The sequence below is a fragment of the Lycorma delicatula genome, chromosome 9 (assembly GCF_047948215.1).
Source record: "Lycorma delicatula isolate Av1 chromosome 9, ASM4794821v1, whole genome shotgun sequence".
Classification (NCBI taxonomy): domain Eukaryota; kingdom Metazoa; phylum Arthropoda; class Insecta; order Hemiptera; family Fulgoridae; genus Lycorma; species Lycorma delicatula.
The window spans coordinates 31,062,766-31,089,467 of NC_134463.1; the positions used below are offsets into that span (position 1 = coordinate 31,062,766).

General features: G+C 29.8%; 1 protein-coding gene across 2 annotated transcripts in view; it reads right to left on the reverse strand.

Moving 5' to 3' along the window:
* The window catches only part of LOC142330060 (uncharacterized), a 117,325-nt gene that overhangs the window by 25,844 nt on the left and 64,779 nt on the right, over positions 1–26,702 (reverse strand). For both annotated transcript variants that reach the window (XM_075375095.1, XM_075375094.1), the window contains 4 exons: positions 18,426–18,516; positions 12,913–13,173; positions 5,853–5,986; positions 2,024–2,293 (listed from right to left, as the gene is read on the reverse strand). In XM_075375095.1, coding sequence (XP_075231210.1) covers positions 2,024–2,293; positions 5,853–5,986; positions 12,913–13,173; positions 18,426–18,516 — 756 coding nt within the window. The remainder of the gene's footprint in view (positions 1–2,023; positions 2,294–5,852; positions 5,987–12,912; positions 13,174–18,425; positions 18,517–26,702) is intronic.

The window sequence follows — 26,702 nt, forward strand, 5'->3', positions numbered from 1 at the left end:
CCAGAGATGGGCTTACGCCCGAAAGCGCTTTAATGAACGAATGTTCTTTAATTCTGTACTTTGTGGAGTGGCTGAATAAGTTTTATATTATATAATTAGCTACATATATATAATATATATATATATCATCAACATATTGAACACTGTGATAATTATATCTAAAAAATAACAACTTAACCACCAAAACACAGTAACAGAAAAACCTAGAAAAAAAGTAATACGAATGGTTGACTTTTGCAGGATCCCACACTATCAGTCGATACACAATTCTATAATTATATCAAACAAATAAAAAAAATAATCAAATAACCAAAAAATTTGTAATAACAACACAACTCCAGTGCCATTACTGAAATGATATCATCATTCCAAGTGGTTGTGTTTTGTAATTTCAAGTGTGTTGAGTGTATATTAGTTTCTACATGATAAAAAAGAAAAAAGAAAAGAAAATTTATATAAATTTTTAAAAAAATGTTTTGTAAATAATTTGTATGTCTTGTTTACTACTGATATTAATTAATTTAGTAATTAATAAAAAATTTTATGTAATTAATTTAGTTACAATTTTGCAGGATATGGACATGCATAACACAAACAATTTTATATTTTGCATATAAAATCCTTAATCTCAATATACTTGAACATGAAATTTAGACAGTCAATATATTAAAGTAAGAAAAAAAAGCATAGATTAACTAAATTATTATATAATATAATAAAGAGTTTCCAAACCACCTCAATGCGGGCAAAAATAAAAAAAGTATAAAGTATCACCTACAACATCACTACAAGGAAAAAACTGAACAGAGCTCTAAAAAGATTATCAAAATGGAAGCACAGTTCCATGATTGACTTAGAAAGTGACTCACAAGCTATTCAGTTTAGTTGTTTTTTTTTTTTAAGTGGTAGCAATATTTCACACAGTAGACAATAAATTGGTGAACCCATTGATAATCTTGGTTAAATATTTATGAATCTGGTTCAGTTTAACTTGATAATTAATCAACAGAAATAGCCCCTCTTCTGTTAACTGACCATTCCCTCTTCCATGGCAGCCTCTTCTTTATTGACCTGCATGGGAAGATGGCTCTCCTTATAGGACTGTTTGAGGATTCAATTCCTACCCAGAGGTTGCAAAAAAAAAGGCAAGCAATGGCTAAGGTACCTACCAATTAAAGCTGGATTTCTTATTCTTTCTAAAATCAAAAATGATTATAAACATGTTATAAAAACTTAACTGTTATAAAAACATACTATCTGGTCTGTCTGTTAAGAAAAAATTGAAGACAAAGCCCTTTGAATCCTACTGGAAAAAAAAAATTGAATTAAGTCAAAGAAAGAACATCTAAACACAGCAACTGAATCATTGTAAATAAAATTGTAACAAAAAGTGAATAAACTCTATTTGAGGAATAACCAATTATGCTAGCACAATTAGTACTACATTCTAACCCTACCAAAGCCATGTCCAATAATTAAGAGCTCACAGCAGATTAACAATCAACAGACTACACTACAATAAAAAGAACATTTACCTTTCATTATTAATTTCTTGACATTATAAAATAATAACTATTTACTTCTTTAAATTATGCAAATTTTCAACATCTAGTATTCAACGAAAAAAATATTGTTTTTTTTTTAAATAGAATAAAACTTATTTCATTTAAGAAAAGTTGGATAAAATGACTGAGGCCTATTGAAAGGCTAATTTATTTCAGAAATTCAGAAATACAAATTAGTCTAGACAGGAAGACAGTAGAAAGGTTAACCCTTAAATGGCAATAAATTTTAAATACTTTACAGATTATAATCTACTTTTACAATTTTTTCTAATAGATTTTACACCAGCAACGAGAATATTCTCTAGCCCTTAACATAACTCTAATGTATAATTAGTCCTTTCCTCAACAATACTGTTAATAACAAATAAAATCGTAATAATGTTAAATAAAAATAAAACAAAATAAAAATTAACAAATCCAATTTAATAAAAATTAATTATTATTTGTCTAATACTCACAGGAGCTCCCCGTTGTCCTCTTTGACCAGTTGAACCTGGTGGCCCTATCAATCCAGGAAGTCCTCTATCACCAGGAGGTCCAGACGGTCCAGGTAATCCTGGTTTGCCAGATGGACCTTCAGCTCCTGAATCACCTTTTTGTCCTTCAGAACCAGGAGGTCCTAATGGTCCAGGTGGTCCAACATTTCCAGGTCGACCAGTTTCACCAGAACTTCCCTTAATACCTTGAATTCCTGGTGATCCAGATGGTCCTGCAGGTCCTGGATGGCCCTAGATACCAGAGATCATTTTGCTTGTTATAAAAGTTTTACAATATTTATTTGTTTCACAAATTATGTGCTTACTTCTCTATCCTTCAAATAACTTTCAGTCTGTTCTTCACACCTGGAGTAACAGCAAGTAGTCAATGGAGTGAGGTCAGGACAGTAGGAAGGTGCTGTAACAGTTTTATTCCAATGCTGGCAAAATAATTGGATCAGACTTTGGAGCAGTACACTGGAGTGTTAGTTATCACTGTGAAGAAACCATGTTTCATCCTTGAGTTTAGTCACAGTTTCTTGAGAACTTTAACAACTTTAGCCAGACATTCCTCAGTATACCACTCCTCTGTAACTGCTTTCTGAGTTACACTCTGAATTGTTTCCAACATAACTCATTCTAAAACTTCTCTCACACTAAAAAATACAGCCACCATTCTCTTCTTCACTGATCTGGATTTTTGAACAGCAAGGGGGTCTTCTCATTTCAAACACACACACTTTGTTCTGAACCTTGGTTAGGACATCATAATCCAGCCAAGTTTTGTCAGTTATTCCAATATTATTTACATAAGAAGATTTCCCATTTTAAAACTTTTTCAGCATTTCACGGCACCATGAAACACAACATGCCATCTGATCGTGCAAAGCTTTCTAACTTGAAGGTGATCTCACAGAATAGCACAAACTGCTGGTGCATTAATGGACACCTCTGTTTGGTGATAAGTCACATCCCTATCTTGTCTCAAGCATATTTCATACTGCAGCAATATTTTGCTCTGTCACAGATGAAGACAGTCAACTTGACCTTGGAGCATCCTCAAGACCAAAACTTCTTTTTCCAAACTCTCAGTACCATCTAGATATTGTCGTACTATGAGGACAATCCTCTCCAAGTACAGTAGCCATTTCCTCAAAACATTAATCAACACTTAACACATTCAATTTTTGTCCATGATAACATCATTACCTCTTTTCATTAACAGAGTTAAAAACCAAATGACACTGAGACAATGACTAGAGCAGCTACACTACAGGTTGAGACCTGTCTAAATACATGCTTTTTTGTAACCGCCTGAGATGATCCGTTCTGTCATATTGCAAAACTTGCCAAGTACTGTTTGTATTTATATTGGTTTTAATACTTGTGACATTGATTGTAATATTTAATATTTAATTAATATTAAATAAATAAATAATATTTAATTAATAAATTATTATCTTACAATGGTAGGCATAACAAATTTTATGCATGACACTAGTGTATATATATATAATAATGATTTTTTTTTAATTTTTAACTATATATTTTAATTTATAATTGTGCGTAATTTATAAAATCTGTCTTCTGATGGAGGAATAAAGCTCTGAAGGTGCTACAGGTAGGTTTCTTACCTTTTGTTTGAACTGTATCTGTTAATTTTAAATATTTGTTTTTAAAATAATTTATTTGATACAGTGGTAGGTATAAAATGTTTCACAAAATAAATGATTAATAAACTATATACCTTATAGGTTAATTTACTCTGGGAGAAAATGTAACACTAAATTTTATAAAAAATAAAACAAATTAATGAATTTAGCAACTACATGTAATGTTGTAGACACCTTTTGTAGATTTAATTATGGTATTGGTTTTCAGCAGTTAGGCAATTCTTTATAAAACAACTGTCAGTACTACTCAAATTTTAATAATAATTCATAATTTAACTGTAAGAGATAATCTTCACTTAGTGTTGGAGATAAAAAAAGTTGTTTTATTAATATTTTTAAAAACCTTTCTTTACTTTAATTCATCCCTTGCTTCCCTTCTAAGTACATAAGACTTTTCATAACAGGTTGAGAATCCAATAGTTAAAACAAGATTTGTATAACAACCAAAATCAATAACTTTTACACTATTGGAGTAGCCTATTAAAAAAATTTGCATAAGGAACATTGTGATCATTACATATAAAGAAGTACAAAAAGGTTTTGCATAAGCAAAAATAAGTCAATGTTTCTAAATCATCCATGATGTGAAACTATGTTGATGTCTAAATGTGAAAACAGTAATAATGCTTATTTTTAAGTTATCTAAATTACAGTACTACAAATTTAAAGACCGATTTTAATCTTACAATAATGCAAACCCACAAGGAAATAGTTAAAGTTCAGCAGCAAATTTCAAGTTATGTATAATCACCATAATAACAAAATTAATAAAATTAAGTTATGTAACTCAAATACATGTAAATTTGGCAGGGCTACTTTGAAAATCTGTAAATTAAATTGTTGGAAAATTAGCTACACATTAGACATGAAAATACAAAATTTATCAACAACCATTTCTTAAATTAAGGATTCACTGATATCAAGTTGGCAGAACCACAACCACATAATGTAACACCATTATAGAAATCTATTTAATTTGTAAATGAATTAACTGCGTTTTAAATGTAAATGTACTATGTAATTTCTAAATCTATATTAGTTAACTTTTTTCTAAATGGTAGGACCACTTGGAATAACTTATCCGTAGATTGAATACTCACTCTAAAATAATGTTTTTTTTTTTAAAAAAAAATATTTTTTTAACAAACTAAATAACTTGAATGTGAAAAAGAATAATGTTATTAACTAGTAAAAGCAGATACGAATCACATCTTAATATTATACAATCTAGCCCAAATAAATTAAAGACGTATCACTACCTTAATCATGTTGGTTCAATACACTTAAAAATAAATTATGATAAAAATATAAATGGTTCATTTATGATTAAAAAGCTGGAAAATTTCTGGGCATGTTTGATCTCAGTATTGGCATTCCAGCTCTAGTTAGTTATTTTCTGTAGTGTCACTATCTAAATTTCACGTTAGTGGCCCTCAAATTGTTTAAAAACTTAAAGCATTAAAATCAAATAATATTTATAGTTAAAAACAGATAATTCTCACAGAAGTTAAATTTTGTTACTCGTATTCTAACTTTAGTTTTATTAAGTGAGCTTAATATCAAGTTAGCAAACCACTAACTTATTTTTTTTTTAAATTGAACTACTCAATTTTTAAAAATTTCTGTCATTTACAGCTAATTTTCCAACAGTCTAATGAACAAAAATGTTCAAAGTGGTCCTATCAACTTGATATGTGCATTTCAACAAGACTTAAATACAACATACCTAACTACTTCATTCTATTTCCTAATTTCAAAGAGTCAAATCTATAATAATTGTTAAAAACTTTCCAGAAACATCATGCAACATAAATAAAATTAAACTTAAAAAATAAAGATGTGAATTTTTTTATATTAGTCTGTAATTCAACACTTTTTTCAGGAAAATGGTGTCAGTTAATACTGGCAAGGATCATTTAAAGTAAAACAATGCATAACAAAACAACCTAGAAAATCCAACAAATAGTTTAGGTAATAATTTTAAAGGCCAACTACTGCATTGATTCACCCAAGTTTTACCAAAGATTAATCATTAAGACATCGCTCACTGCAAAATATGTCACTAGAATGGTCTGATTTTGTTCTTTGAAGTAGAAATAAATGAGAATAATTTATGATTTAGCTAATTTTTAACATACAGCTTGTCCTGGTTCACCAGGTCGTCCTGGAGGTCCCATCATTCCTGTTTCACCTTTTAAACCAGCTTCACCTCTAGTACCTTTTGCACCAGTAAGACCTATCAAACCTGGTGGTCCAGGCTCTCCACGGTTACCTAAAAATTAGACAAAAAATAGAATAGAAATGATTAGTAATATAAATCATTAATTTTTTTATATCTTATTCTTTAACCAAATAGATTTTATTTTAAATATTTATGTCTTCTTAGCAAAACCTGAGAAGATTTATCATATGAATAAAAGAACAAAATAAACTCACATTAATTTAATAGTAATTATATATTGTTAATGTTATTTAAAAGATGCATGGAATCTTTTTAAAAGATTTTTGCTTTTTTAAAAGCTTTTTTTTCATTTACTTTTCTTTTGATAATATTTACTTTTCTAAAAACTGTTTTAATTGATCAGGGATTCCACAGATATTTTAAACCGTATCTTGAATGTAACTGAATAAATTCACTGATCTAACAGCCTTTTTACACAGATTTTAATTTTTTTTTAATGGATTGTTAAGAACAAAATATCACATCAATATAGTATTCCAACTAATATTTTTTAAAATGTAGGTTGACAAAGTGAAGCACTTTGAATTAAAAAGTAGTTATTTTTTTCTAATAATTTAACGAAAATTTCCTGATTTTCAACAGATGAGGTTTCTTTCTATCTGATTTAAGTAAAAACCATGAGATCATCAATGTTTTTTCTGATGATAGTATTCAAAAAAGTTAGATAAGTTAAAAGTTAGATTAAGTTAAAAGTAGATATATGTAGACAATTTTCAGATTTTTATTATTTTTGCCATTAGATTGTTTACATCATTTCTATGCATTTAATATTTTAATCAACGTGCAAGATTTCATCTTGTGTTTTTTATAGCCTATCCACATTTAAAAAAAAAATAAAATTTTTAATGAAAATTTTAAATAATAGAAACATTTTCTTGTTTTTAGTTAGTTTTTCAAGTGTACCCGATACTTTCAATTTACTAGATAAACCTTACACCTTCACATAATTACATTACATGTGAACATAATCTTACATGTTTTAATTAATTTGATGAAATACTTGTGAACTAGAATCAGTTCTTTGCCTCTCAGATGAGTTAACAGTCAGACGCTGAGAGCCTGTTATAAGTCCTAATTTTTTATCTATTTCTTAAAATATAATAAAAGTAAATCTTAAGAAATCTTGCATAATTCTTGGTTTGTTAATTACTCAGGAAAAAAAATATCACAGTATTGATAAATCTTGATTATATTAATGTACTACTGAAAGAATAGATACAATATTTAGAACAAAAGAAGAGACAGAACCAAATGATTTCTATTGACAGGATATCTAAATCATAAATTAGAAATGACTTTATGAGCTATAGGAATATTAAATAATGCTGAATATGAACATTAATTCATTGAATGTGAATTTTATAATTAGCATTTCACTTTATTTCACTCCCCTTCAATTTATATGTTACTACATGTTATTTAGCGCTATGGAATCATCAGGTTGTAAGAGAAACATTGATAATATTAATCAATGTTCTTCCATGTAAGAAGTCTACAAAAAACTTTTAATTATAAGTATTGCAAAGTAATGAATTGAAGAATATAATCTTTTTCATTTCTGAGAATAAAATATTTTATACAGTTTACTTACACATTTACAATTATAGTGTTTTAATCTTATATTCTAGGTATGTAATTAGTTTTTTTTAATAATAATTTCATTTTTAAAACATTTTAATTTTATTCTAGTACATTGTGTTTTCATGCTGTAAACCAGGATGTGCACATAATTTTAAGAAATCTCTGAAGAGTACTGATATATTTAATAACAAATTTAAACAAAAATAGATAAACAGCATCAAACTGTTTCTTATGATTTTTTTTCAGTAACAACTCTAGGCTACATAGATGTATTTTTTAACAATTTACATTGAATTTACTTACCACAATTTTAAATTAAATCTTCATTCAAATTTTCATATTAATACATTTTATAATTCAACTACATAATTTTTTAAGTTTTGTAATTATTTTTCACTTATGTTTTTTTAAAAAAAAAACTCCTCTTTTCAAATAAATTTATTTTGACATCCTATTTTGAAGAGTGTTTCAAACAATTTTCTTTCAACTTTGTTGAAAGTAGCATCTACTACTTGCCATTTTTTGTTTTTTTTCAAATTATCAAACAGCCAATATCATTCATTTTATAATTAAGATTTTTCATTCAAAATAAATTGTTTGCTAAAACTATTACATTAAAATTGATGCAACTAATACAGTGTTATGGCACTGCAAACATACATAACTATAAAAAGTTTTGTAACAAGACTGGTATAGAGGACCTGAGTAATGGATTCCTACCTAATTATTATGAAAGTAGTAGAAAATATAATAATGGGAGGAATCCAGAAAGGGACAAAAAGGGAAACCCTTTTAGTAAGGTAACAGGTCCGTTTAACAATCATCTTTTGTTATACTGCCCACTTTCACACAATAAACACCTGTTGTACTGTGAGAAAAGCTAACAAACCTGGATATGGAATTCTTGGGAACAAAAGCCTCTGTTCTCACTCTTTGAGTTGGGTCCGGTCTGGCAGATAAAGAAGACAGGAGTATAAATACCCCTGGGAAACCATTTAGAAATGAGTTCTGCAAGGTGTGAGTCTGTGAGACGTTACGACGTCAGTTCAACGAGGAGAGGCTGCGAGATGGTAATTGTGTGAGTTCGGCGGAGTTCTGTAAACCAGTCTAACAAGACATTATGACATCAGTCCAGCAAGGAGAATCTGCAATGTGAGTCTGTGAGACAAGAGTACAAGGTGTCAGTCAGTGAGAGCATTCTGCGGGGAGGACACTAAAGGAGCGAATTTCCAGTGTAAATTATATTCAATACGATTAAGGTGACACCACAAAATTTCAGAAAACAAGAAATACTATTAGTAAGTTACTGTAAAACTATAAGTGAAAGAAATAATGTACTAAATTTCATTCATAAACTGTTGTAATTTTTTTTGTGAACAGCAAAGGTATTTGCAGTGAACTTTATATACTTGTCTTTATTTTGTGTACTATTGTTTGTTAATATAAGACTAGTGGTTAAAAAGAGTTAAGACTAACTAGCGAATATGTTATGTATTTTGTTAATGGGTCTGAATTCTGGTTTTCTATTTATCTATGTGGAAAAAATCTTGATGAGTATTTTAAATTCCGTTTTGTATATAATCTTTGTTTCTTATTATGATTGACATTTATGATTATTTTTTGTTATTAATATGTAACATTATTATTGTTTACTGTTGCCATTATTGTCTAACGGATCTTGTAATGTTGTAATAATTATTCTAATTATTGATGTGAGATTTTTTTTATTGTCTGTTATTACTGAAATTTATTACTATTAGATGTGTAATATTATGATTGTTTACTGTTTTGATTATTTTATGTATTATGTTGTTTTTATGTTATATATTAATTGTTTGATTATTATCGCTTATTATTATTATTATTACTATTACTATTATTATTAATAGTAATCCTCCTCTATGAATCATGAGACCTTGCCGTTGGTGAGGGGGCTTGAGTGCTCAGGGATACAGAGTAGCTGGATCGAAGGTGCAACCATATCGGAGAGGTATCTGTTGAGAGCCAGACTAAGGAATGATTCCTGAAAGAGGGCAGCAGCTCTTTCAGTAGTTGTTAGGGGCGTGAGTCAGGACGACTTAAACGGCCGTATCAACATCACTCAGTCCTCTGAGTACTGCGCAGCTGAAAGCAATGGAAAACTACAGCTGCTTTTTTTCCAAGAAAATGTGGCTCTCTGCATTTTCACATAGCAATAATGGAGGCGCCTTCCTTGGTAAAATATTCCGGAGGTAAAATAGTCCCCCGTTCGGATCTCCGGGTGGGGACTACTAAGGAAGGGGTCACCAGAAAATTAAAAAATAACATTCTACGAGTCGGAGTGTGGAATGTTAGAAGCTTGAAAAAGGTTGGTAGGCTAGAAAATTTAAAAAGGGAAATGGGTAGGACAAATGTGGATATAGTAGGAATTAGTGAGGTTCGGTGGGAAGAGGAAGGCGACTTTTGGTCAGGTGATTTTAGAGTAATTAACTCAGCGTCAAATAATGGGCAGGCAGGAGTAGGTTTCGTGATGAACAAGAAGATAGGGAGGAGAGTGGAGTATTTCAAAACGCATAGCGATAGAATCATTGTAATAAGGATAAAATCAAAACTTAAACCGACAACGATTGTTAACGTCTATATGCCTACAAGCGCCCATGATGATGATGAGGTAGAGTGTGTATACGAAGAGATTGATGAAGCAATTAAACACGTAAAAGGAGATGAAAATTTAATAATAGTTGGAGATTGGAATGCAAGCATTGGAAAAGGCAAGGAAGGAAATATAGTGAGTGAATACGGGAATACAGAATTTTGCATGAAGTATAATTTAGTAATTGCCAACACCCAATTTAAAAATCATAATAGAAGAATATACACTTGGAAAAAGCCAGGCGATACTGGAAGGTATCAGATAGATTATATCATGGTTAAGCAAAGATTTAGAAATCAACTCGTTGACTGCAAAACTTACCCTGGAGCAGACATTGATAGCGACCATAATTTGGTGATAATGAAATGTAGATTGGGGTTTAAAACCTGAAGAAAAGGTGTCAGATGAATCGGTGGAATTTAGAGAAGCTTGAGGAAGAGGAGGTAAAGAAGATTTTTGAGGAGGACATCGCAAGAGGTCTGAGTAAAAAAGATAAGGTAGAAAATGTAGAAGAAGAATGGGAGAATGTTAAAAAGGAAATTCTTAAATCAGCAGAAGCAAACTTAGGCGGAATAAAGAGAACCGGTAGAAAACCTTGGGTTTCAGACGATATATTGCAGCTGATGGATGAACATAGAAAATATAAGAATGCTAGTGATGAAGAAAGTAAAAGGAACTATCGGAAATTAAGAAATGCTATAAACAGGAAGTGCAAACTGGTGAAAGAAGAGTGGATTAAAGAAAAGTGTTCAGAAGTGGAAAGAGAAATGAACATTGGTAAAATAGACGGAGCATACAGGAAAGTTAAGGAAAATTTTGGGGTACATAAATTAAAATCTAATAATGTGTTAAACAAAAATATATAATACGAAAGGTAATAATATATAATACGAAAGGTAAAGTCGATAGATGGGTGGAATATATTGAAGAGTTATACGGAGGAAATGAATTAGAAAATGGTGTTATAGAGGAAGAAGAGGAAGTTGAGGAGGATGAAATGGGAGAAACAATACTGAGATCTGAATTTAAGAGAGCATTAAAAGATTTAAATGGCAGAAAGGCTCCTGGAATAGACGGAATACCTGTAGAATTACTGCGCAGTGCAGGTGAGGAAGCGATTGATAGATTATACAAACTGGTGTGTAATATTTATGAAAATGGGGAATTTCCATCAGACTTCAAAAAAAGTGTTATAGTTATGATACCAAAGAAAGCAGGGGCAGATAAATGTGAAGAATACAGAACAATTAGTTTAACTAGTCGTGCATCAAAAATCTTAACTAGAATTATATACAGAAGAATTGAGAGGAGAGTGGAAGAAGTGTTAGGAGAAGACCAATTTGGTTTCAGGAAAAGTATAGGGACAAGGGAAGCAATTTTAGGCCTCAGATTAATAGTAGAAGGAAGATTAAAGAAAAACAAACCAACATACTTGGCGTTTATAGACCTAGAAAAGGCTTTCGATAACGTAGACTGGAATAAAATGTTAAGCATTTTAAAAAAATTAGGGTTCAAATACAGAGATAGAAGAACAATTGCTAACATGTACAGGAACCAAACAGCAACAATAACAATTGAAGAACATAAGAAAGAAGCCCTAATAAGAAAGGGAGTCCGACAAGGATGTTTCCTATCTCCGTTACTTTTTAATCTTTACATGGAACTAGCAGTTAATGATGTTAAAGAACAATTTAGATTCGGAGTAACAGTACAAGGTGAAAAGATAAAGATGCTACGATTTGCTGATGATATAGTAATTCTAGCCGAGAGTAAAAAGGATTTAGAAGAAACAATGAACGGCATAGATGAAGTCCTACGCAAGAACTATCGCATGAAAATAAACAAGAACAAAACAAAAGTAATGAAATGTAGTAGAAATAACAAAGATGGACCGCTGAATGTGAAAATAGGAGGAGAAAAGATTATGCAGGTAGAAGAATTTTGTTATTTGGGAAGTAAAATTACTAAAGATGGACGAAGCAGGAGCGATATAAAATGCCGAATAGCACAAGCTAAACGAGCCTTCAGTAAGAAATATAATTTGTTTACATCAAAAATTAATTTAAATGTCAGGAAAAGATTTTTGAAAGTGTATGTTTGGAGTGTCGCTTTATATGGAAGTGAAACTTGGACAATCGGAGTATCTGGGAAGAAAAGATTAGAAGCTTTTGAAATGTGGTGCTATAGGAGAATGTTAAAAATCAGATGGGTGGATAAAGTGACAAATGAAGAGGTATTGCGGCAAATAGATGAAGAAAGAAGCATTTGGAAAAATATAGTTAAAAGAAGAGACAGACTTATAGGCCACATACTAAGGCATCCTGGAATAGTCGCTTTAACATTGGAAGGACAGGTAGAAGGGAAAAATTGTGTAGGCAGGCCACGTTTGGAGTATGTAAAACAAATTGTTGGGGATGTAGGATGTAGAGGGTATACTGAAATGAAACGACTAGCACTAGATAGGGAATCTTGGAGAGCTGCGTCAAACCAGTCAAATGACTGAAGACAAAAAAAAAAAAAATTATTATTATTATTATCATCACCTTGTCATTATTAATGATTTGCCTGATTGTACTCATCTAATAAACCAATAAACTGTAATTATATAAACATTCTAAATTGTTAATCTCTCAATATCCTGATCCAGCTGCGAACATGTGACAATATCAAACAAATTATCACCAATTTATAGTTAGGGAAAAACTCAACTAATTTAAACTGTAACTAAGAGAGGATTACTTACCAGGAAGGCCAGTATTTCCTTGAGAACCTTTTGGACCTTCTACTCCTCTATCACCTTTCAATCCAGGAAGTCCAACCAACCCTTGTGGTCCCATAAAACCTTGGATTCCTGGAGGACCAATCAAACCTCTTTCTCCGGAAGATCCAGGTGGTCCAGGCTCACCAGGAAGTCCTGGTGAACCAGGATCTCCTCGATCAGCTGGTTCTCCAGCAGGCCCAACAGGTCCAATAGGTCCTTGTGGACCCCTTTCTCCTTGCCGTCCTGTAAAATACATTCAATCTTAATTTAGTTTAATAAACAAACTAAAACTACTAACACTAGGAGACTAAAAGCATAATATTGATGGTTTTGCTAATTTAATATCCTCTCCCCTACTTCTTTACTAAAAAAACATCAATTTTGTAATTAAAGGTGCTTAACTTTTAACTATTTTCTTATATGAACGTAGAACAGAAATTTCTTTAGAAAAAAAGCACTATTTAAATACTGATGAACTGTTATACCTAATATTATCAAGGGCTATTTTGACAGTTTAAAAGTTTTTCCTTGTATTGCATGTTATTTGTCTGTTACTATAGTATTTTTAGGTGAATATAAAATAGAGTATAAAAGTACTAATATTTTATTAAGATAAAAGCAGAAATAACGTTATACTTAAGAGCAAATTAAGTTTCTAATATCAAAACTATAACAATCACAATTTAAAATTCTCATAAATAATTTGGCTTTACTATTAAATATTCTGTAACAAAATTACACACTATTACAAGTACTTCTTTATTATACCAGATGATTCAAAAGGGACTTCACAACTTTAAAAGCATATAAAGATTTATTGAGGTAAATTACCAATTTGGATGAAGTCTCATTTCATAGAAAAACACATCAAATTTTTCACCCAACATTCACTTCGATATGCCTTCCATTTGTAATATGATATAAATCCCACCTAAAGTCAATTTCATTCCAGACTGTAGCCAGCAAGTCAGGCATTACCTCTGAAGCTGTGGCGGTTAATTCAAAGTTTTAGCTCAACAAGATCAGTTTGCAAAGGTGATACATAAACCCAATCTTTAATGAAATCCCACAAGAAAAATCTAGCAAGGTCACATCCATGGAGTGAAGTGGCCATGAACCTGGACCGTCATTTATGACCAGTCCACTAACCTGGGAATATCAAGTATAACTCAGATTTCTAGACATTAGTGAGGTAGTTGCTGACAGTAATAGAGTCCATCTTGGTTATCATCTAACTGAGAAATTAGAAAATTTTGAAGCATGTCCAGATAAACAATACCATTTATGGTTGTCTCCTTGAAAAAGAATGGGTTGTACAGTATCTTTGCTTAGGGCACAAAAATATTGACTTTAGGGCTATCATGAATGTGCTGCAAATTTCATGAGGGTTTTCACCACCCCACATTCGGTAGTTATAGGTGTTCAGTTCACCTTGCCATTGATATGAAACAATGACTCATCACTAAATATTACATTGTTTAAAAACATGACATTGACTGCAATTCTATCCATCATTTCCAAACAAAATTGCAGCCAACCAACTTTGTCGTCATCTGTAATGTGTTGAATCATGGTTAGTTTGGAAGTGCAATCGTTTACGTATTACACACCAAATAGTTTATGAAATTCCAGTGTCACATGACATGTTGATTTCTTCTGGTTACATGCAAAGCTTTCACTTAGTTGTTCCACAGCAGCTTCAGGAACGCATGTGCATCCTCGTAATTTAGTATGTTTAACAGAACAACCTGTCTCAATGAAGAATTGGTGCCAAGAGTAAATTGTATATCTACTAGGAGATCGTACTCTGCTCAAAAATTATGTTGATCTGCAGTTGCTGACTGCAAATCGTGAAACCAAAACACACAGCAAGCACGTTTCACACCATTAAATTTATCTATTTTTAACAACACTGGTGGCCAAATTTGTTACCAACCAAATGCACTATACAAGTCAAAACTTGATGTGTTTTGATATGATATAAGACCTCAACCAAATCTGTAAGTTATTGTTAAATATCTATATTTTTATATTCTTTTAAAATTGTGTGGCTCTTTGAATCACCCAATATTTTATGAATTTGATGATAAATTTTGATCATAGTTATTTTTTATATAAATTTTAAATCTGGACTACATTCTCATATATCTAAATTTTACTTACTAAACATTTATATTTGTTATTGTACCTAAAATATTTATTTCCAGGTATTCACATTTTACCATGTATCTCCCCTCATTCCTAAATAATGAATATCCTCAATTCGATAAGTAGATATACGATGCGATTCTTCTATATTCATTTACTACTTACTTCCACATTATTTTCTTATTTAATAAAATGATGGAACAGCAGTATCTTAGTCTTAGAGATGCTGAAATATTTTCAAATTGCTTGCTAAATGTTTTCTGCACTTGAAGACATTAAAGAGCAATCTAACAACAAAATCAACCAACATCCTCGAAATTGCAGCATTAAATAACAATCTGATTTTGAGACCTACAAAACTGCATAATCAAATTAAATTGAGATAATAGTTAATATGATCTTAAATAACCTGATTAAGTCACTTGGGAAATTCTTGTTACAGAAATCATGAACAATATGGTTTGAAAGAGACTGAACAATGTGAAAAACATCTAATAAGAACAAAACCTCTTCTCGTAGAACATTCAAGCTCCTTTAAACTAATCCCATATCTAGTTAAAGATATGGAAATCTAGCTATCCCATATTTAGTAAAAGACAAATAATAAACAAAGAGATTAAAATCTGCCTGGGACTCATTTAAAAAATAATGCTATAGTTAGACACATGGAAAAATGTGCTGAGTAAAAAGCTGCTGGATAATGAATTGATAATACATAGACCAGTATTCCTAATCGTTTTCAATTGTTTGCACCACTTCTGAATCCATATTTTTTGAAGGTGTCCTATATCAAATTCTAAAAAGTATACTTTGTAAAATAGCAAATAAATTTTTACTATTATGTGGCAAATAAAACACATTTTAAATCATAAAAAATATAATTGAACAAATTCAATTAATTATAACAATTAGTGGGATTGATGAGCCTGTTGATTGCCGCACATTTTCTCAAATTGTGGAATTAAACTGGCCAGCCCCCTTCTCTTCAAAGAACACATTGTGGCCTCTCATTGCCAATGACTTCTGTAGGCGTAAAACCAAAGTCCAAATAGCTGTCATTATATTTTTTTTTTATTTTTATGCTTCTTCACATTTTCACTGTAGGTTGTTGACATGAGCCCGCTTCATTTTCACTCTCAGAACATTTATTACTTTTTATAACCGATCTATTTTTAAAATGCATATGAGAAAAAATACAACAAAACCTTTACTTGACTTGATTTCAACAATATTCAGTTGATAAGACCTCTAAAAACTAATTCAACACTAAAATCATATTAAATTGACATTTACTTATATACAAACACTAAGTACCACAAAATTGAGAATCCACTACACAATTGAGACTAGTGTCCCATTATCTAGTAATCAATTTACAGAGCCTTGTGCAAAAAAACTAAATAGTTTGTACCAGTTCAGCTAAATGTCGCGTCTTACAACATTGAATTGAAAATGGAAATAAAATTATTTATAAATTATAAAATAAATTATTATTATGAAAACTGTGTAATATTTCGACGATGCCCCGTGAAGAAGTCGTAGCTCCCCAGGGTGCCAAGTTGCACACTAGGGAACCACTGGCAGATGATTTCCATATTGAACTTGGATCATTTTTTTTAAAAACATACATGATACAATGCAAATAATTTAGATCTTTAACAGATTTAGATTGTTACTGGATAGTTGGGATTAGCTTTTTCCAATGCCAAAAAACAGATTCTGAAGAATCTCACATTATTTACAGTAAACCATCTGAAAATTTCAAACTGATTAATAATTATATCCTATGAAAATCATGTTTATTTAATTACATTAGGCAATAATAATTAAATTATTTTTTATAATCATTATATAATTTTAAGCTTCTTTCATATTTTAGTATCAGTTCATTTATATTTACTTTTATTACTTACTTAAGAAGTTATAATATTGTACTGATGAAAAGCTGCTAGACATCATAGTAATACAAGGGTGATTTTCATGTAAGAGCAATCTTGAATTTTCAATTATTTTACGATATTTTTAATTATTTGCACAAGAGGTGTATATAATGCAAGTCTTTAGATGTTTATTTACTACTTTAGACATAACAATAGTAATACAAGGATTATTTTTAATAAAGCAGCTTACAATTTTTTACAGTTTTTTAATTATTAAATTATTTACTATTTTAAGGCCTACTTAATTGCAGTAGTGAACTAGTTTAATTTGTGTCAGCTTATATGTATATGCTAGATGCTAATATATGACATTATGTAATGTTAGGATGCCTCTGGTTATGTAAAATATACAACTTGTTAAAATGATAAAACTTGTGACAATTATAGGTGGTAAAAATGGCCAACCTATCTAGGGTAAAACAACTGCTATAGAAAAGTAATAAAAATTACATTAACAATTTTCATAGAATTCTATTTACATTTATAATTAGTATGCAACTGTAAATTTAAACTAAAAACATAAGTTACATAAATCTGTGAAAATGTTCATATGCACTGTTCATGGTTTTTAAACAGTACACCTAACAGAGAGTGAGATATCTTAATTGCTTTATAAAGCTTACATTGACAAGCTTTTAATAGCATTATACATTGAAAGGAAGTTGTCCTTATGGACTTACTACCTAATGGAAGTAAGTCCATAAAAACCCAGCTGGTAATGTTACATACTGGAAAAAATGTCATTTTATACAGGTAGTGAGAACGAAATCATATTCTTTTATGCTGTGGAACAGAAAGCAATTATCAAATTCTGTTCAACACATGTATGGATTATTACATGTTTTTCTTATGCACAGATATTCAGGTAGTATGTAAATTCATAAAAAGAAAAAAAAGTCTTATCATACAACAAGATGTCCAGCACACATTCGAAGCAAATAACATAATGCATAAGAAAGAAATAGATTAAATAAGTTCATAATAATCTGTTATTCAACTGTCCTTCTCTCTGGAGAAATATGGGACCCAGAATCTATAAGGTCAGAGAAACCTTTCTTCAAAGTTGAGTGGGATTAACCGGTATATAAACAAGCTAGGTGGCAATAAATTCTAGTTGGGTAGCTTCAGCTCAACCTTAACCAAAAGAAAATTATGTGATCTTTTAATTCAGACTAAGCAGGCCAGTTTTTTAATTTAAGTTCAGTTTCTTCCAATTATATAACTTAAGGTACAGTTTAGCTTATATTAATGATTGCATACTAATTAAATAGATGGAAACAGAATTCTATGGAACATAAAAATGAATTCATTCTATTAAGCAGTCTAAAGGGAGAGGTGATAATATTTGATTAAAATCTAATAATACATAGCTGTTATACAGATAGATGAAATGGCAAAATAATGTACCTGGAGGTCCTTCAGGTCCTACTGGACCACCAGCTCCTCTTTCACCCTTTTCACCAAGGTTTCCTGGTAAACCTCGTAATCCAGGCAACCCCTGAAAAAACAGAGAAAATTCAGTAATTTACTTAATTATTTTTAAGGTAAAAATTAATTTAGAATAAATCAGTTTATGAAGCTTAACATTAATCCAAACCAGAAGTTGTTTATTAGGAAACAGGTCTTAAAAAACATAGTCGGGCCAACTTGCTACAGCTAATTTACTGTAGTCCATTGTAATTACTTTAAAACTGATTACATAATTAATGAGTTAAATTTTTATAATTTTAAAGACAATAATTTTTGTTATTTTTAATTTATGAACTTAAACAGCCTATATTCACACAATGTCTTGAGGCTTGTTTCTGGTCAATATTATATTTACTATATTGTAGGTGATGAGATAAATAGTAACTGAGGAACCAGTTTCATTGGCTTATTGAAATAAAGACTCCCTGATTAGTAGTCGAATGAATTTCCATAAAAAACTTAAAACAGTAAAAAAACATAAGAAAACAACAAACTGGAATGAGTTATTTATAGTAATGGTTAGGCTTCTTAGTAAGGGTTGCAACTTTTCTTTCACTAAAAAACATCCACTAACATGATCCCAGTAATACAGTTTGTTATGCATTCTTCTTTATATAAAAGCTATTTTCAGTACTGAATATTCATTAGTTAACATTTACATGTTTTTACCTTTTTCTCATCATGCAAAATGAAACCGCCATTTTTATTCTTCTCTGATAGCAAGGAAACATATGTTTCATCTGTATTTCATCAGATAGTGCAGGCTATAATTGCAAATTTTATTCTTTTTTCATCAATAAAAATGAAACCGCCATTTTCTGTCTATATTTAGTCAGATGGTGAAAGATATCAGAGTTTAGAAAATACTAGGATATGTAATAAAAGGTTATTATGAAAAAACTCTTTAATAAATTATATATATAAAATAGATTAATTTAGTAAAATCAATTTTTAAATTGTCTATATTTTCCTCTGTACTAATTAATTCAAAAACAAAAACAAAATTCAGCAATCCACCACAATACAGAACTAAATAAGAGCTCTTACCTTATTTTTTCATTTTTAATATTCTCCCTTATGTATCAATAGCGCTTTCGAGCCCAATTCCTCTTCATCAGTTGATTAAAATTAAAATTTAAATCTAAATTTGGTAAATTTAATGATCACATTAAAATACCAAAATTATTACATATATAAAATATGTATGGTCAAATAATTAATTTTTTTTAAACATCCTTGTGCCTAGCCATTAAATACGGCACTATACTAATTTAATATAAAACTTAACTAATGTTACCAAATGTGCTGCTATCTATAGCAGCTTTGGTAAGAGTATCATTAAAACAAGGTTATTATAAAAGAAATTGCATAAATATTGAACTGTACAATACACAACTTTATTTATTAAATATTTTGGGAAATGTTATGTTTGATTATATAATGAATTTAATCACATTTAATATTAATATATATAAATACAAATTAAAGTTATCTCAAAATAAAAATTAGGTAATTTAGTTGAAGTAAAAAATAATAATAATGAAAATAAACATTTTTATAATAACAATTTTCATAAAAAAAGTATGGTGTTGGGGATCGGGGAAAACAGTGTAATTTGAATTTAGTGAGTACACAAGAAATTTCAAGTAAATGTGATAATAATGATGATCTTGTAAATTTAACAAATGTTAAATTTAATGATAATGAAGGATTTATAATTTCTCATGCCTTTACTTGCCAGATAATAATACAAATAAAATTATCAAAAATATTGTTATTAATTCTGAGTTAAATATTAATAGAATTGACTGTACTGACAAAGATAAAAAAAATTGCATAATACTACTGGTAATAATCTATAAAATTAACGATATATGTACAAATAAGAAACCACTTTTTAATAAGAGGATAAACAATTTAAAAGATAAATTAAAAGAAAATAACTGTGTTATACTAAAATCAGATAAAACAAATACACCCGTTATTATGTTAATTAAAGAATATAATAATTTAATAGAAAAGTATATAATTGATAATCATTTTAAATAAATAAAAGACTCAACTAACAAATTTTTAAAGATTACAAAAAGTTTAACAACAAAATATAAGGCAATTTTTGATTATGATTATAACTTGAGATATCACACTAGATGATATCAATTTAAACCAGGCACCCCCAAACTTACTGGTATTCCTGAAATACATAAGCAAGGTAACCCAATGCGTCCATTAATTCATTTTAAATCTGCTCCTTGTTATTTTATTACTAAAATAATTCATAAGATACTTAGATCAAAGACTTATTTACCATATAAATATAATATAAAAAATGGTTATGAATCAGTTAATAAATTAAACAATTTGACAGTACATGAAAATAGTACAATGATAAGCTATGACATAGCCAACATGTACCCTAATATTCCATAGATCATACAATTTGTATAATAAAAAATAAACTAAGAAATAATAATGAGGACCCAAAATTTATTGACAATATTATTACCATTATTAGAAACATAGTTCAACAGTAATTACACTAATAAACATAATTTTTGTTTCCTAACATGCGATACATGATTTTAATCTGTTTTTTTTATGCTGAAAAGAAATATGAACTCAGAATCTTTCTATCACCCACTATTTTTGAAAAATAATTAAATTTTAATTAACGGATTTTTTCATTTTTCAACGTATAGTTGGCATTTTAAGCTCCTATACTGTATTTTGTTAACTCATTTTTATTGTTTAACTTAGTTATCATAATTTGTAAGCTATAAGTAAACAACACTAGACAAAGAATTAAATCAAATCACAGTCATATATTACGATATCATATCTAATACTGAAGAGTGAGCCTTCATGGACAAGATTATTCATGTCTGTGCAGGTCAAAGTATCTAGCTGAAAACACAGCTGTGTTGTTTGTATTATGCACTGGATTTAGGAATGAATTAATTTTGTTCAGGCTTATTGCTGTCTTTTGTTTGTTAACAGTGCAATGTCATAATGCCTCGAAATAGTGCAAATGATGTGGATGCCTTTTATTTTGTATGTGGTGAATTTACCATAAAATCAAATAGAAAAAACATTACATTTTTAATTAAAAAAGCATATCATTTGTTATTTTCAGTATAAAATTGGTGATCAGAATAAGATATGGGCTTCTCGTGTAGTACACACTAATTGTTCTGTACATTTAAGAGGATGGCTGAGAGGTACACTGAAGGCTTTGCCATTTGGTATACCTATGGTTTGCTGTGAATCAAATGATCATGTAATCAATTGTTACTTTTGTATATCAAATGTGTCTGGAATTTCTAAAAAATTTAAACATACTGTAAAATATCCTTCATTGCAATCTGCAGTCAGGCCTGTACCCCACAGTGAAATTATCCCAGTTCCTGAGCCACCTGTGAATGTATGTTTCAAAAGCAGCGATGAAGAATCAGGGAATACTGAAGAAGACAATGATTATGATTTTGAATTATCTTCCAATAAGTCACATCTTATATCATAAGTAGAATTAAATGACTTGGTTAAGGATTTAAATTTATCAAAACTCAAGCTGAACTGTTAGGATCAAGACTGCAAGGTTGATGAGCTTATGTTGCACTTAGGACAAGTTCACAAACCTGAGAACTGGCGCCTTTTCATAGATTCTCTCCAAGTATAGTTTAAAAGTGGTTCTACTACACAATGGTAACAAATATCCTTCAATATCAATCGCTTATGGTATTAATTTGAAAGAGACATATGATATGATGAAAGACGTTCTTGAAAAAATAAATTATAAAGAACAAAGCTGTAACATATGTGGTGATTTGAAAGTTATAGTTATTTTGTTAGGCATTCAGTTAAGCTATACTAAGTACATATGTTTTCTTTGTGAATGGGACAGCCGAGCTAGGGTTAAACATTATGTTACCAAAGAGTGGAAGAAACAAGACAAGTTAACTCAAAACAGGAAAAATATTATTCATGAGCCCTTAGTTGAACCCAAAAAAATATTTTTATCCCCTCTCCAAATCAAGCTAGTACTAATGAAAAATTCTGTAAAAGCAATAAAGTATAGTCCTGGATTTTTGTACATCAGGCAGAAATCTCTGAGTGTAAGTGAAGGAAAAATTAAAGAACAAATATTTGTTGGTCCTCAAATAAGGGAGTTGGTCAAAGATGATGTATTTAACTCAATGTTAAATAATGTAGAAAGCACAGCTTGGGCTTCATTTAAAGACGTTTGCAAAAATCTTCTTGGTAAATAAAAATCCAACAATTGCTATGATATTGTTAATCAACTTCTTACTTATACAGAGCTATGGGATATATTATGTCTTTGAAAATACATTTCCTCCACTCAATTCCCGGACAACCTCGAAGATGTAAATGATGAACACGATGAACGTTTCCACCAAGACATTTCTGTGATGGAAAGCTGCTATAAAGGGAAATGGAATACTAACATGCTAGCCGATTACTGTTAGACAATAATTTCGGATGTGCCTGAGGCTATTTATAAAAGAAAAGCATCAGCAAAATCATTCTAACACAGGTATGGCCGTGAAAAATTATAAATTTTACACATTTTAACTATATTTTCCCTTAATTTTTTTTTAAGCATAATTCATTTAAAACTAAGGGTGATAGAAAAATTTTATTTACAGATCTGTAATATACACAAAAAAGTAATTCAAGAAATGGTATCACACTTAGAGAAATATTAAATTTTTTTTTTGTCTATCAGTGTTATTTGACACACATATTTTATAAGGGTAATAACTTTGGTATTTTAATGTATAATTTTTAAATTTTAATTTTAATCAACTGATGATGAGGAATTCCTCGAAAGCATTATTGATACATAAGGGAGAATATTAAAAATGAAAAAATAAGGTAAGAGCTCTTATTTGGCTCTGTACTGTGATGGATTTCTGAATTTTATGTTTTACTAATAATGATAATGAATAATTTATTAATTATTGACAAAAATAATAATAAAGGAAATTTTTTTAATATTATTATGATGAAATACAGTAAAATTGCAACTGAATTACGATCTGCTGGTCTACAGTAAGGTAATTTCCAGTTAAATGGAAATAATTAACTACACATCTCAGGAATGGTCGAACTGAGAATGTACAAGACTACACTTCATTTACACTCATACATATCCTCATTCATCCTCTGAAGAATTATCTAAACGGTAGTTACCGGAGGCTAAACAGGATAAGAAAGAAATGGAAATAATTAGTAAATAATACACATTCATGAAATACGTGATTTTTTGCAGGAAAATAATGTTTTCGGCTTTGAAGACAATGTTTTTGTTGTTGATAACGGTAGAGAATGACGGTTACTGCTGGGAGTGTAAGGAGATCAACAAATAAAATTTAAAGCAATTTTTTGTGTTTTACTGGTTGTCATATTAAACTGTTCTAAAATCGCTGTTTTTTATTATTTTAAGTCATCATTACCAAAATAATGCAAGATAAAACAAAAATAAATATTATCACAACCTCCAAAATACAATTTCATTGTGAAAGTGTTAGTGAGTCTCCTTATCACAGAATCAGAATGATAAAAAAAAAATGGTGAATAATGCAAACTCCTGAAAAACCCTTACGGTGTGGTATCCCTCAAAAAACAATTGTTTGCCCCAAATCTGAAAAAAATGACATACCAAGAAGCATACTATTTACTACTTTCAAACTTCTCAAAAAACAATTCTTTGCTTCAAACACAGAGAAAAAATATTTAAGAAATAAGGTTGTACAAATTTTTTTTTTAAATTACAAAAATTCACTTCCATGAGGCTATTTCAATTACAAAATAATAAATAGCAAAATAATGTTACTAAATAGATGTTGTTGTTGTTGTTGTTGTTGTTAACAACTGAGTAGCTTGCTTGTTTCTTTGTGTTTTTCTAAACCAGTTGTTTGTTATATTTTGAAACAACTCTGTGGCAAGTTAATTTTTAATTATTTTCAAGTTTTTCCATGACTTAATCTATTAATGTTTTTCTCTGTATTTAAAGTAAAATATTAAGTTTTAGAACAGAAAATAAAATTCAGTTTCTTTGTATATCAATTCTTTTTCAGATTCGAGGTGAACAATTGTTTTTTGAGGGATATCTTCACAATGTATGTATTTTTTGGCGGTTTGTATTATTCACCTTTTGTTTATATCATTCTGTTTTTGTGATAAGGAGATTCACTAACACTTTTACAATGAAACTGTGTTTTGATGGTTGTAAAACACATGCGCATGTGCGAGCACACACACAAACAAAACCTACAGTATTTTTATGAAAATTGCATCACAATTTTTTTATTCTGTCAAACAGAAATTCTAATTTTTTTTCTCTAAAAAAATAACAGATAAAAAAGCAAAGCATATTTATCAAACATTCTTGTTTCTTGGCAATAAATTTCAAGTTTGTATCTATCTGGTTATGGAGTTATGGTTTGTAACCAACCTACATACTTAACACTAAGAAAAAAATATGTCCCAGCAGAAAAAGACAAGTATTATGTGATCAACAGACTAGATATGCTGGGACACATTTAGTTGGCATGGACTGAAGGACTGATTAGAACTGTTCCCTACATTCTTATCCCTAATGTTCTCATTTCCTTATTGAAGGTCCTCTATATTCCCTTTAGGGTTTTATACTGATAGATAAACACTGAAGGAAATGTTTATAACAATTAAGAAAATACATTACAAGCACTGTACTGATACTGTATTGGCTTTTACAAATGAGCACTGCTGTATAGTGCATCCATCAATTTGGGTTCATTGGCAAAATCTCACAACTTGAACTAGGATTTGAAATTAGCAATTAGTTTTTGGACTTGAAATAAAAAGCTAATTGTAATTTCACTTTACAGATCTTATCATACAGTATCTTATCTGCAATCTGTTTTGTCAGGATGTGCTTCAATTAATCAAAACACTCTCACATAATAATTATAACGGAAAGTAATATCTGCTGATAGATACAATATAGGTTGCTAGAGCTATTGATTATGAATTGGGGAATGATTATGGGTTGATGAAAGCAAGGTTGGAAAAATGGAAATTTGTTCATGGTGGAAGATCTATGCATCACCTTATCTCAACTCTTAAAAATTATCTAAAAGGTGGGTTCCAATGGACCGTTCATAAATAGACTACATAATATTCAATCATTGGTTAGGAAAAAAGATCAAAATTGTCACTTTCCAGTAGATTATATGATGGTTTTGAATTTCCAAGCTTAATGTGCTACTTTAATTTGTCTAATGATGGAGAATTTGTGAAGAACAGTGCACTAAAGAATACACCCACAAGAGAATAGATGTGATTTTAAACAATGTTCAATGTTAGGGAAACAGCAAATATGGCATGATTTAATACATCAAGTGTTGAAGCAGTATGCATTAACTGCAGATAAATAGTCTAACTGATGATTGTCCAGGCCTATAATTGGTGGATTATCTAATTAAAAGGGAAAACTTGATGCAGTTATGATTCTCAGAAGTAATGGATTTATTGTTTTATTTCTACAGTTGTAATTGTTAATAAGAAATCCTATTTTTATCATTCCTTTCATTCTGTTTTATGGCAATGAATTTCAGGAGTGCATCTAGTTTGAGATCTAGGGTTTTCCTATTATCAGCTTGCATGACTTAACATTGTAAGGAAAATGTTGCTCCCAAGAAGAAAGAAAACTATGTTTAGCCGGTAGACTAGACATATTTGGCAGCTGGAACTGTTTCCTAAAGAAGAAATTTCTCTCTCTGCATTAAACATAAATACTGGAAGTGCCTTATGTATATTTTAAATCAATATACTATGCCTTGGTCGTTCAAAATATTGTGGAAGCACTCTTTGACTTCCATATGATCATTTGTGTTTCATTCTTGAACTTGTATTGCTATTGTATATGTTTCACAGTGTACTCTGAGAGTTAAGACAATATTCAAATTTTCCATTTATATGTAGACCCAAGCCTTGAAGTTGTATTTAATACAATTTATATTTAAATACAATTTAATAATAGAACACAAAAAAGAGGTTTAATCTCTTTCTATCTAATGTTAAAAAGCAATACGACTAGATTATAATTTTACTTCTTCCTGGTTTTCCATTCTTAGTATACCTTCCAGATTCTTTAACAAATAGTAGATAAATTAATTCTTTCCCAACATTTAACCAAAATAAAATTTCATG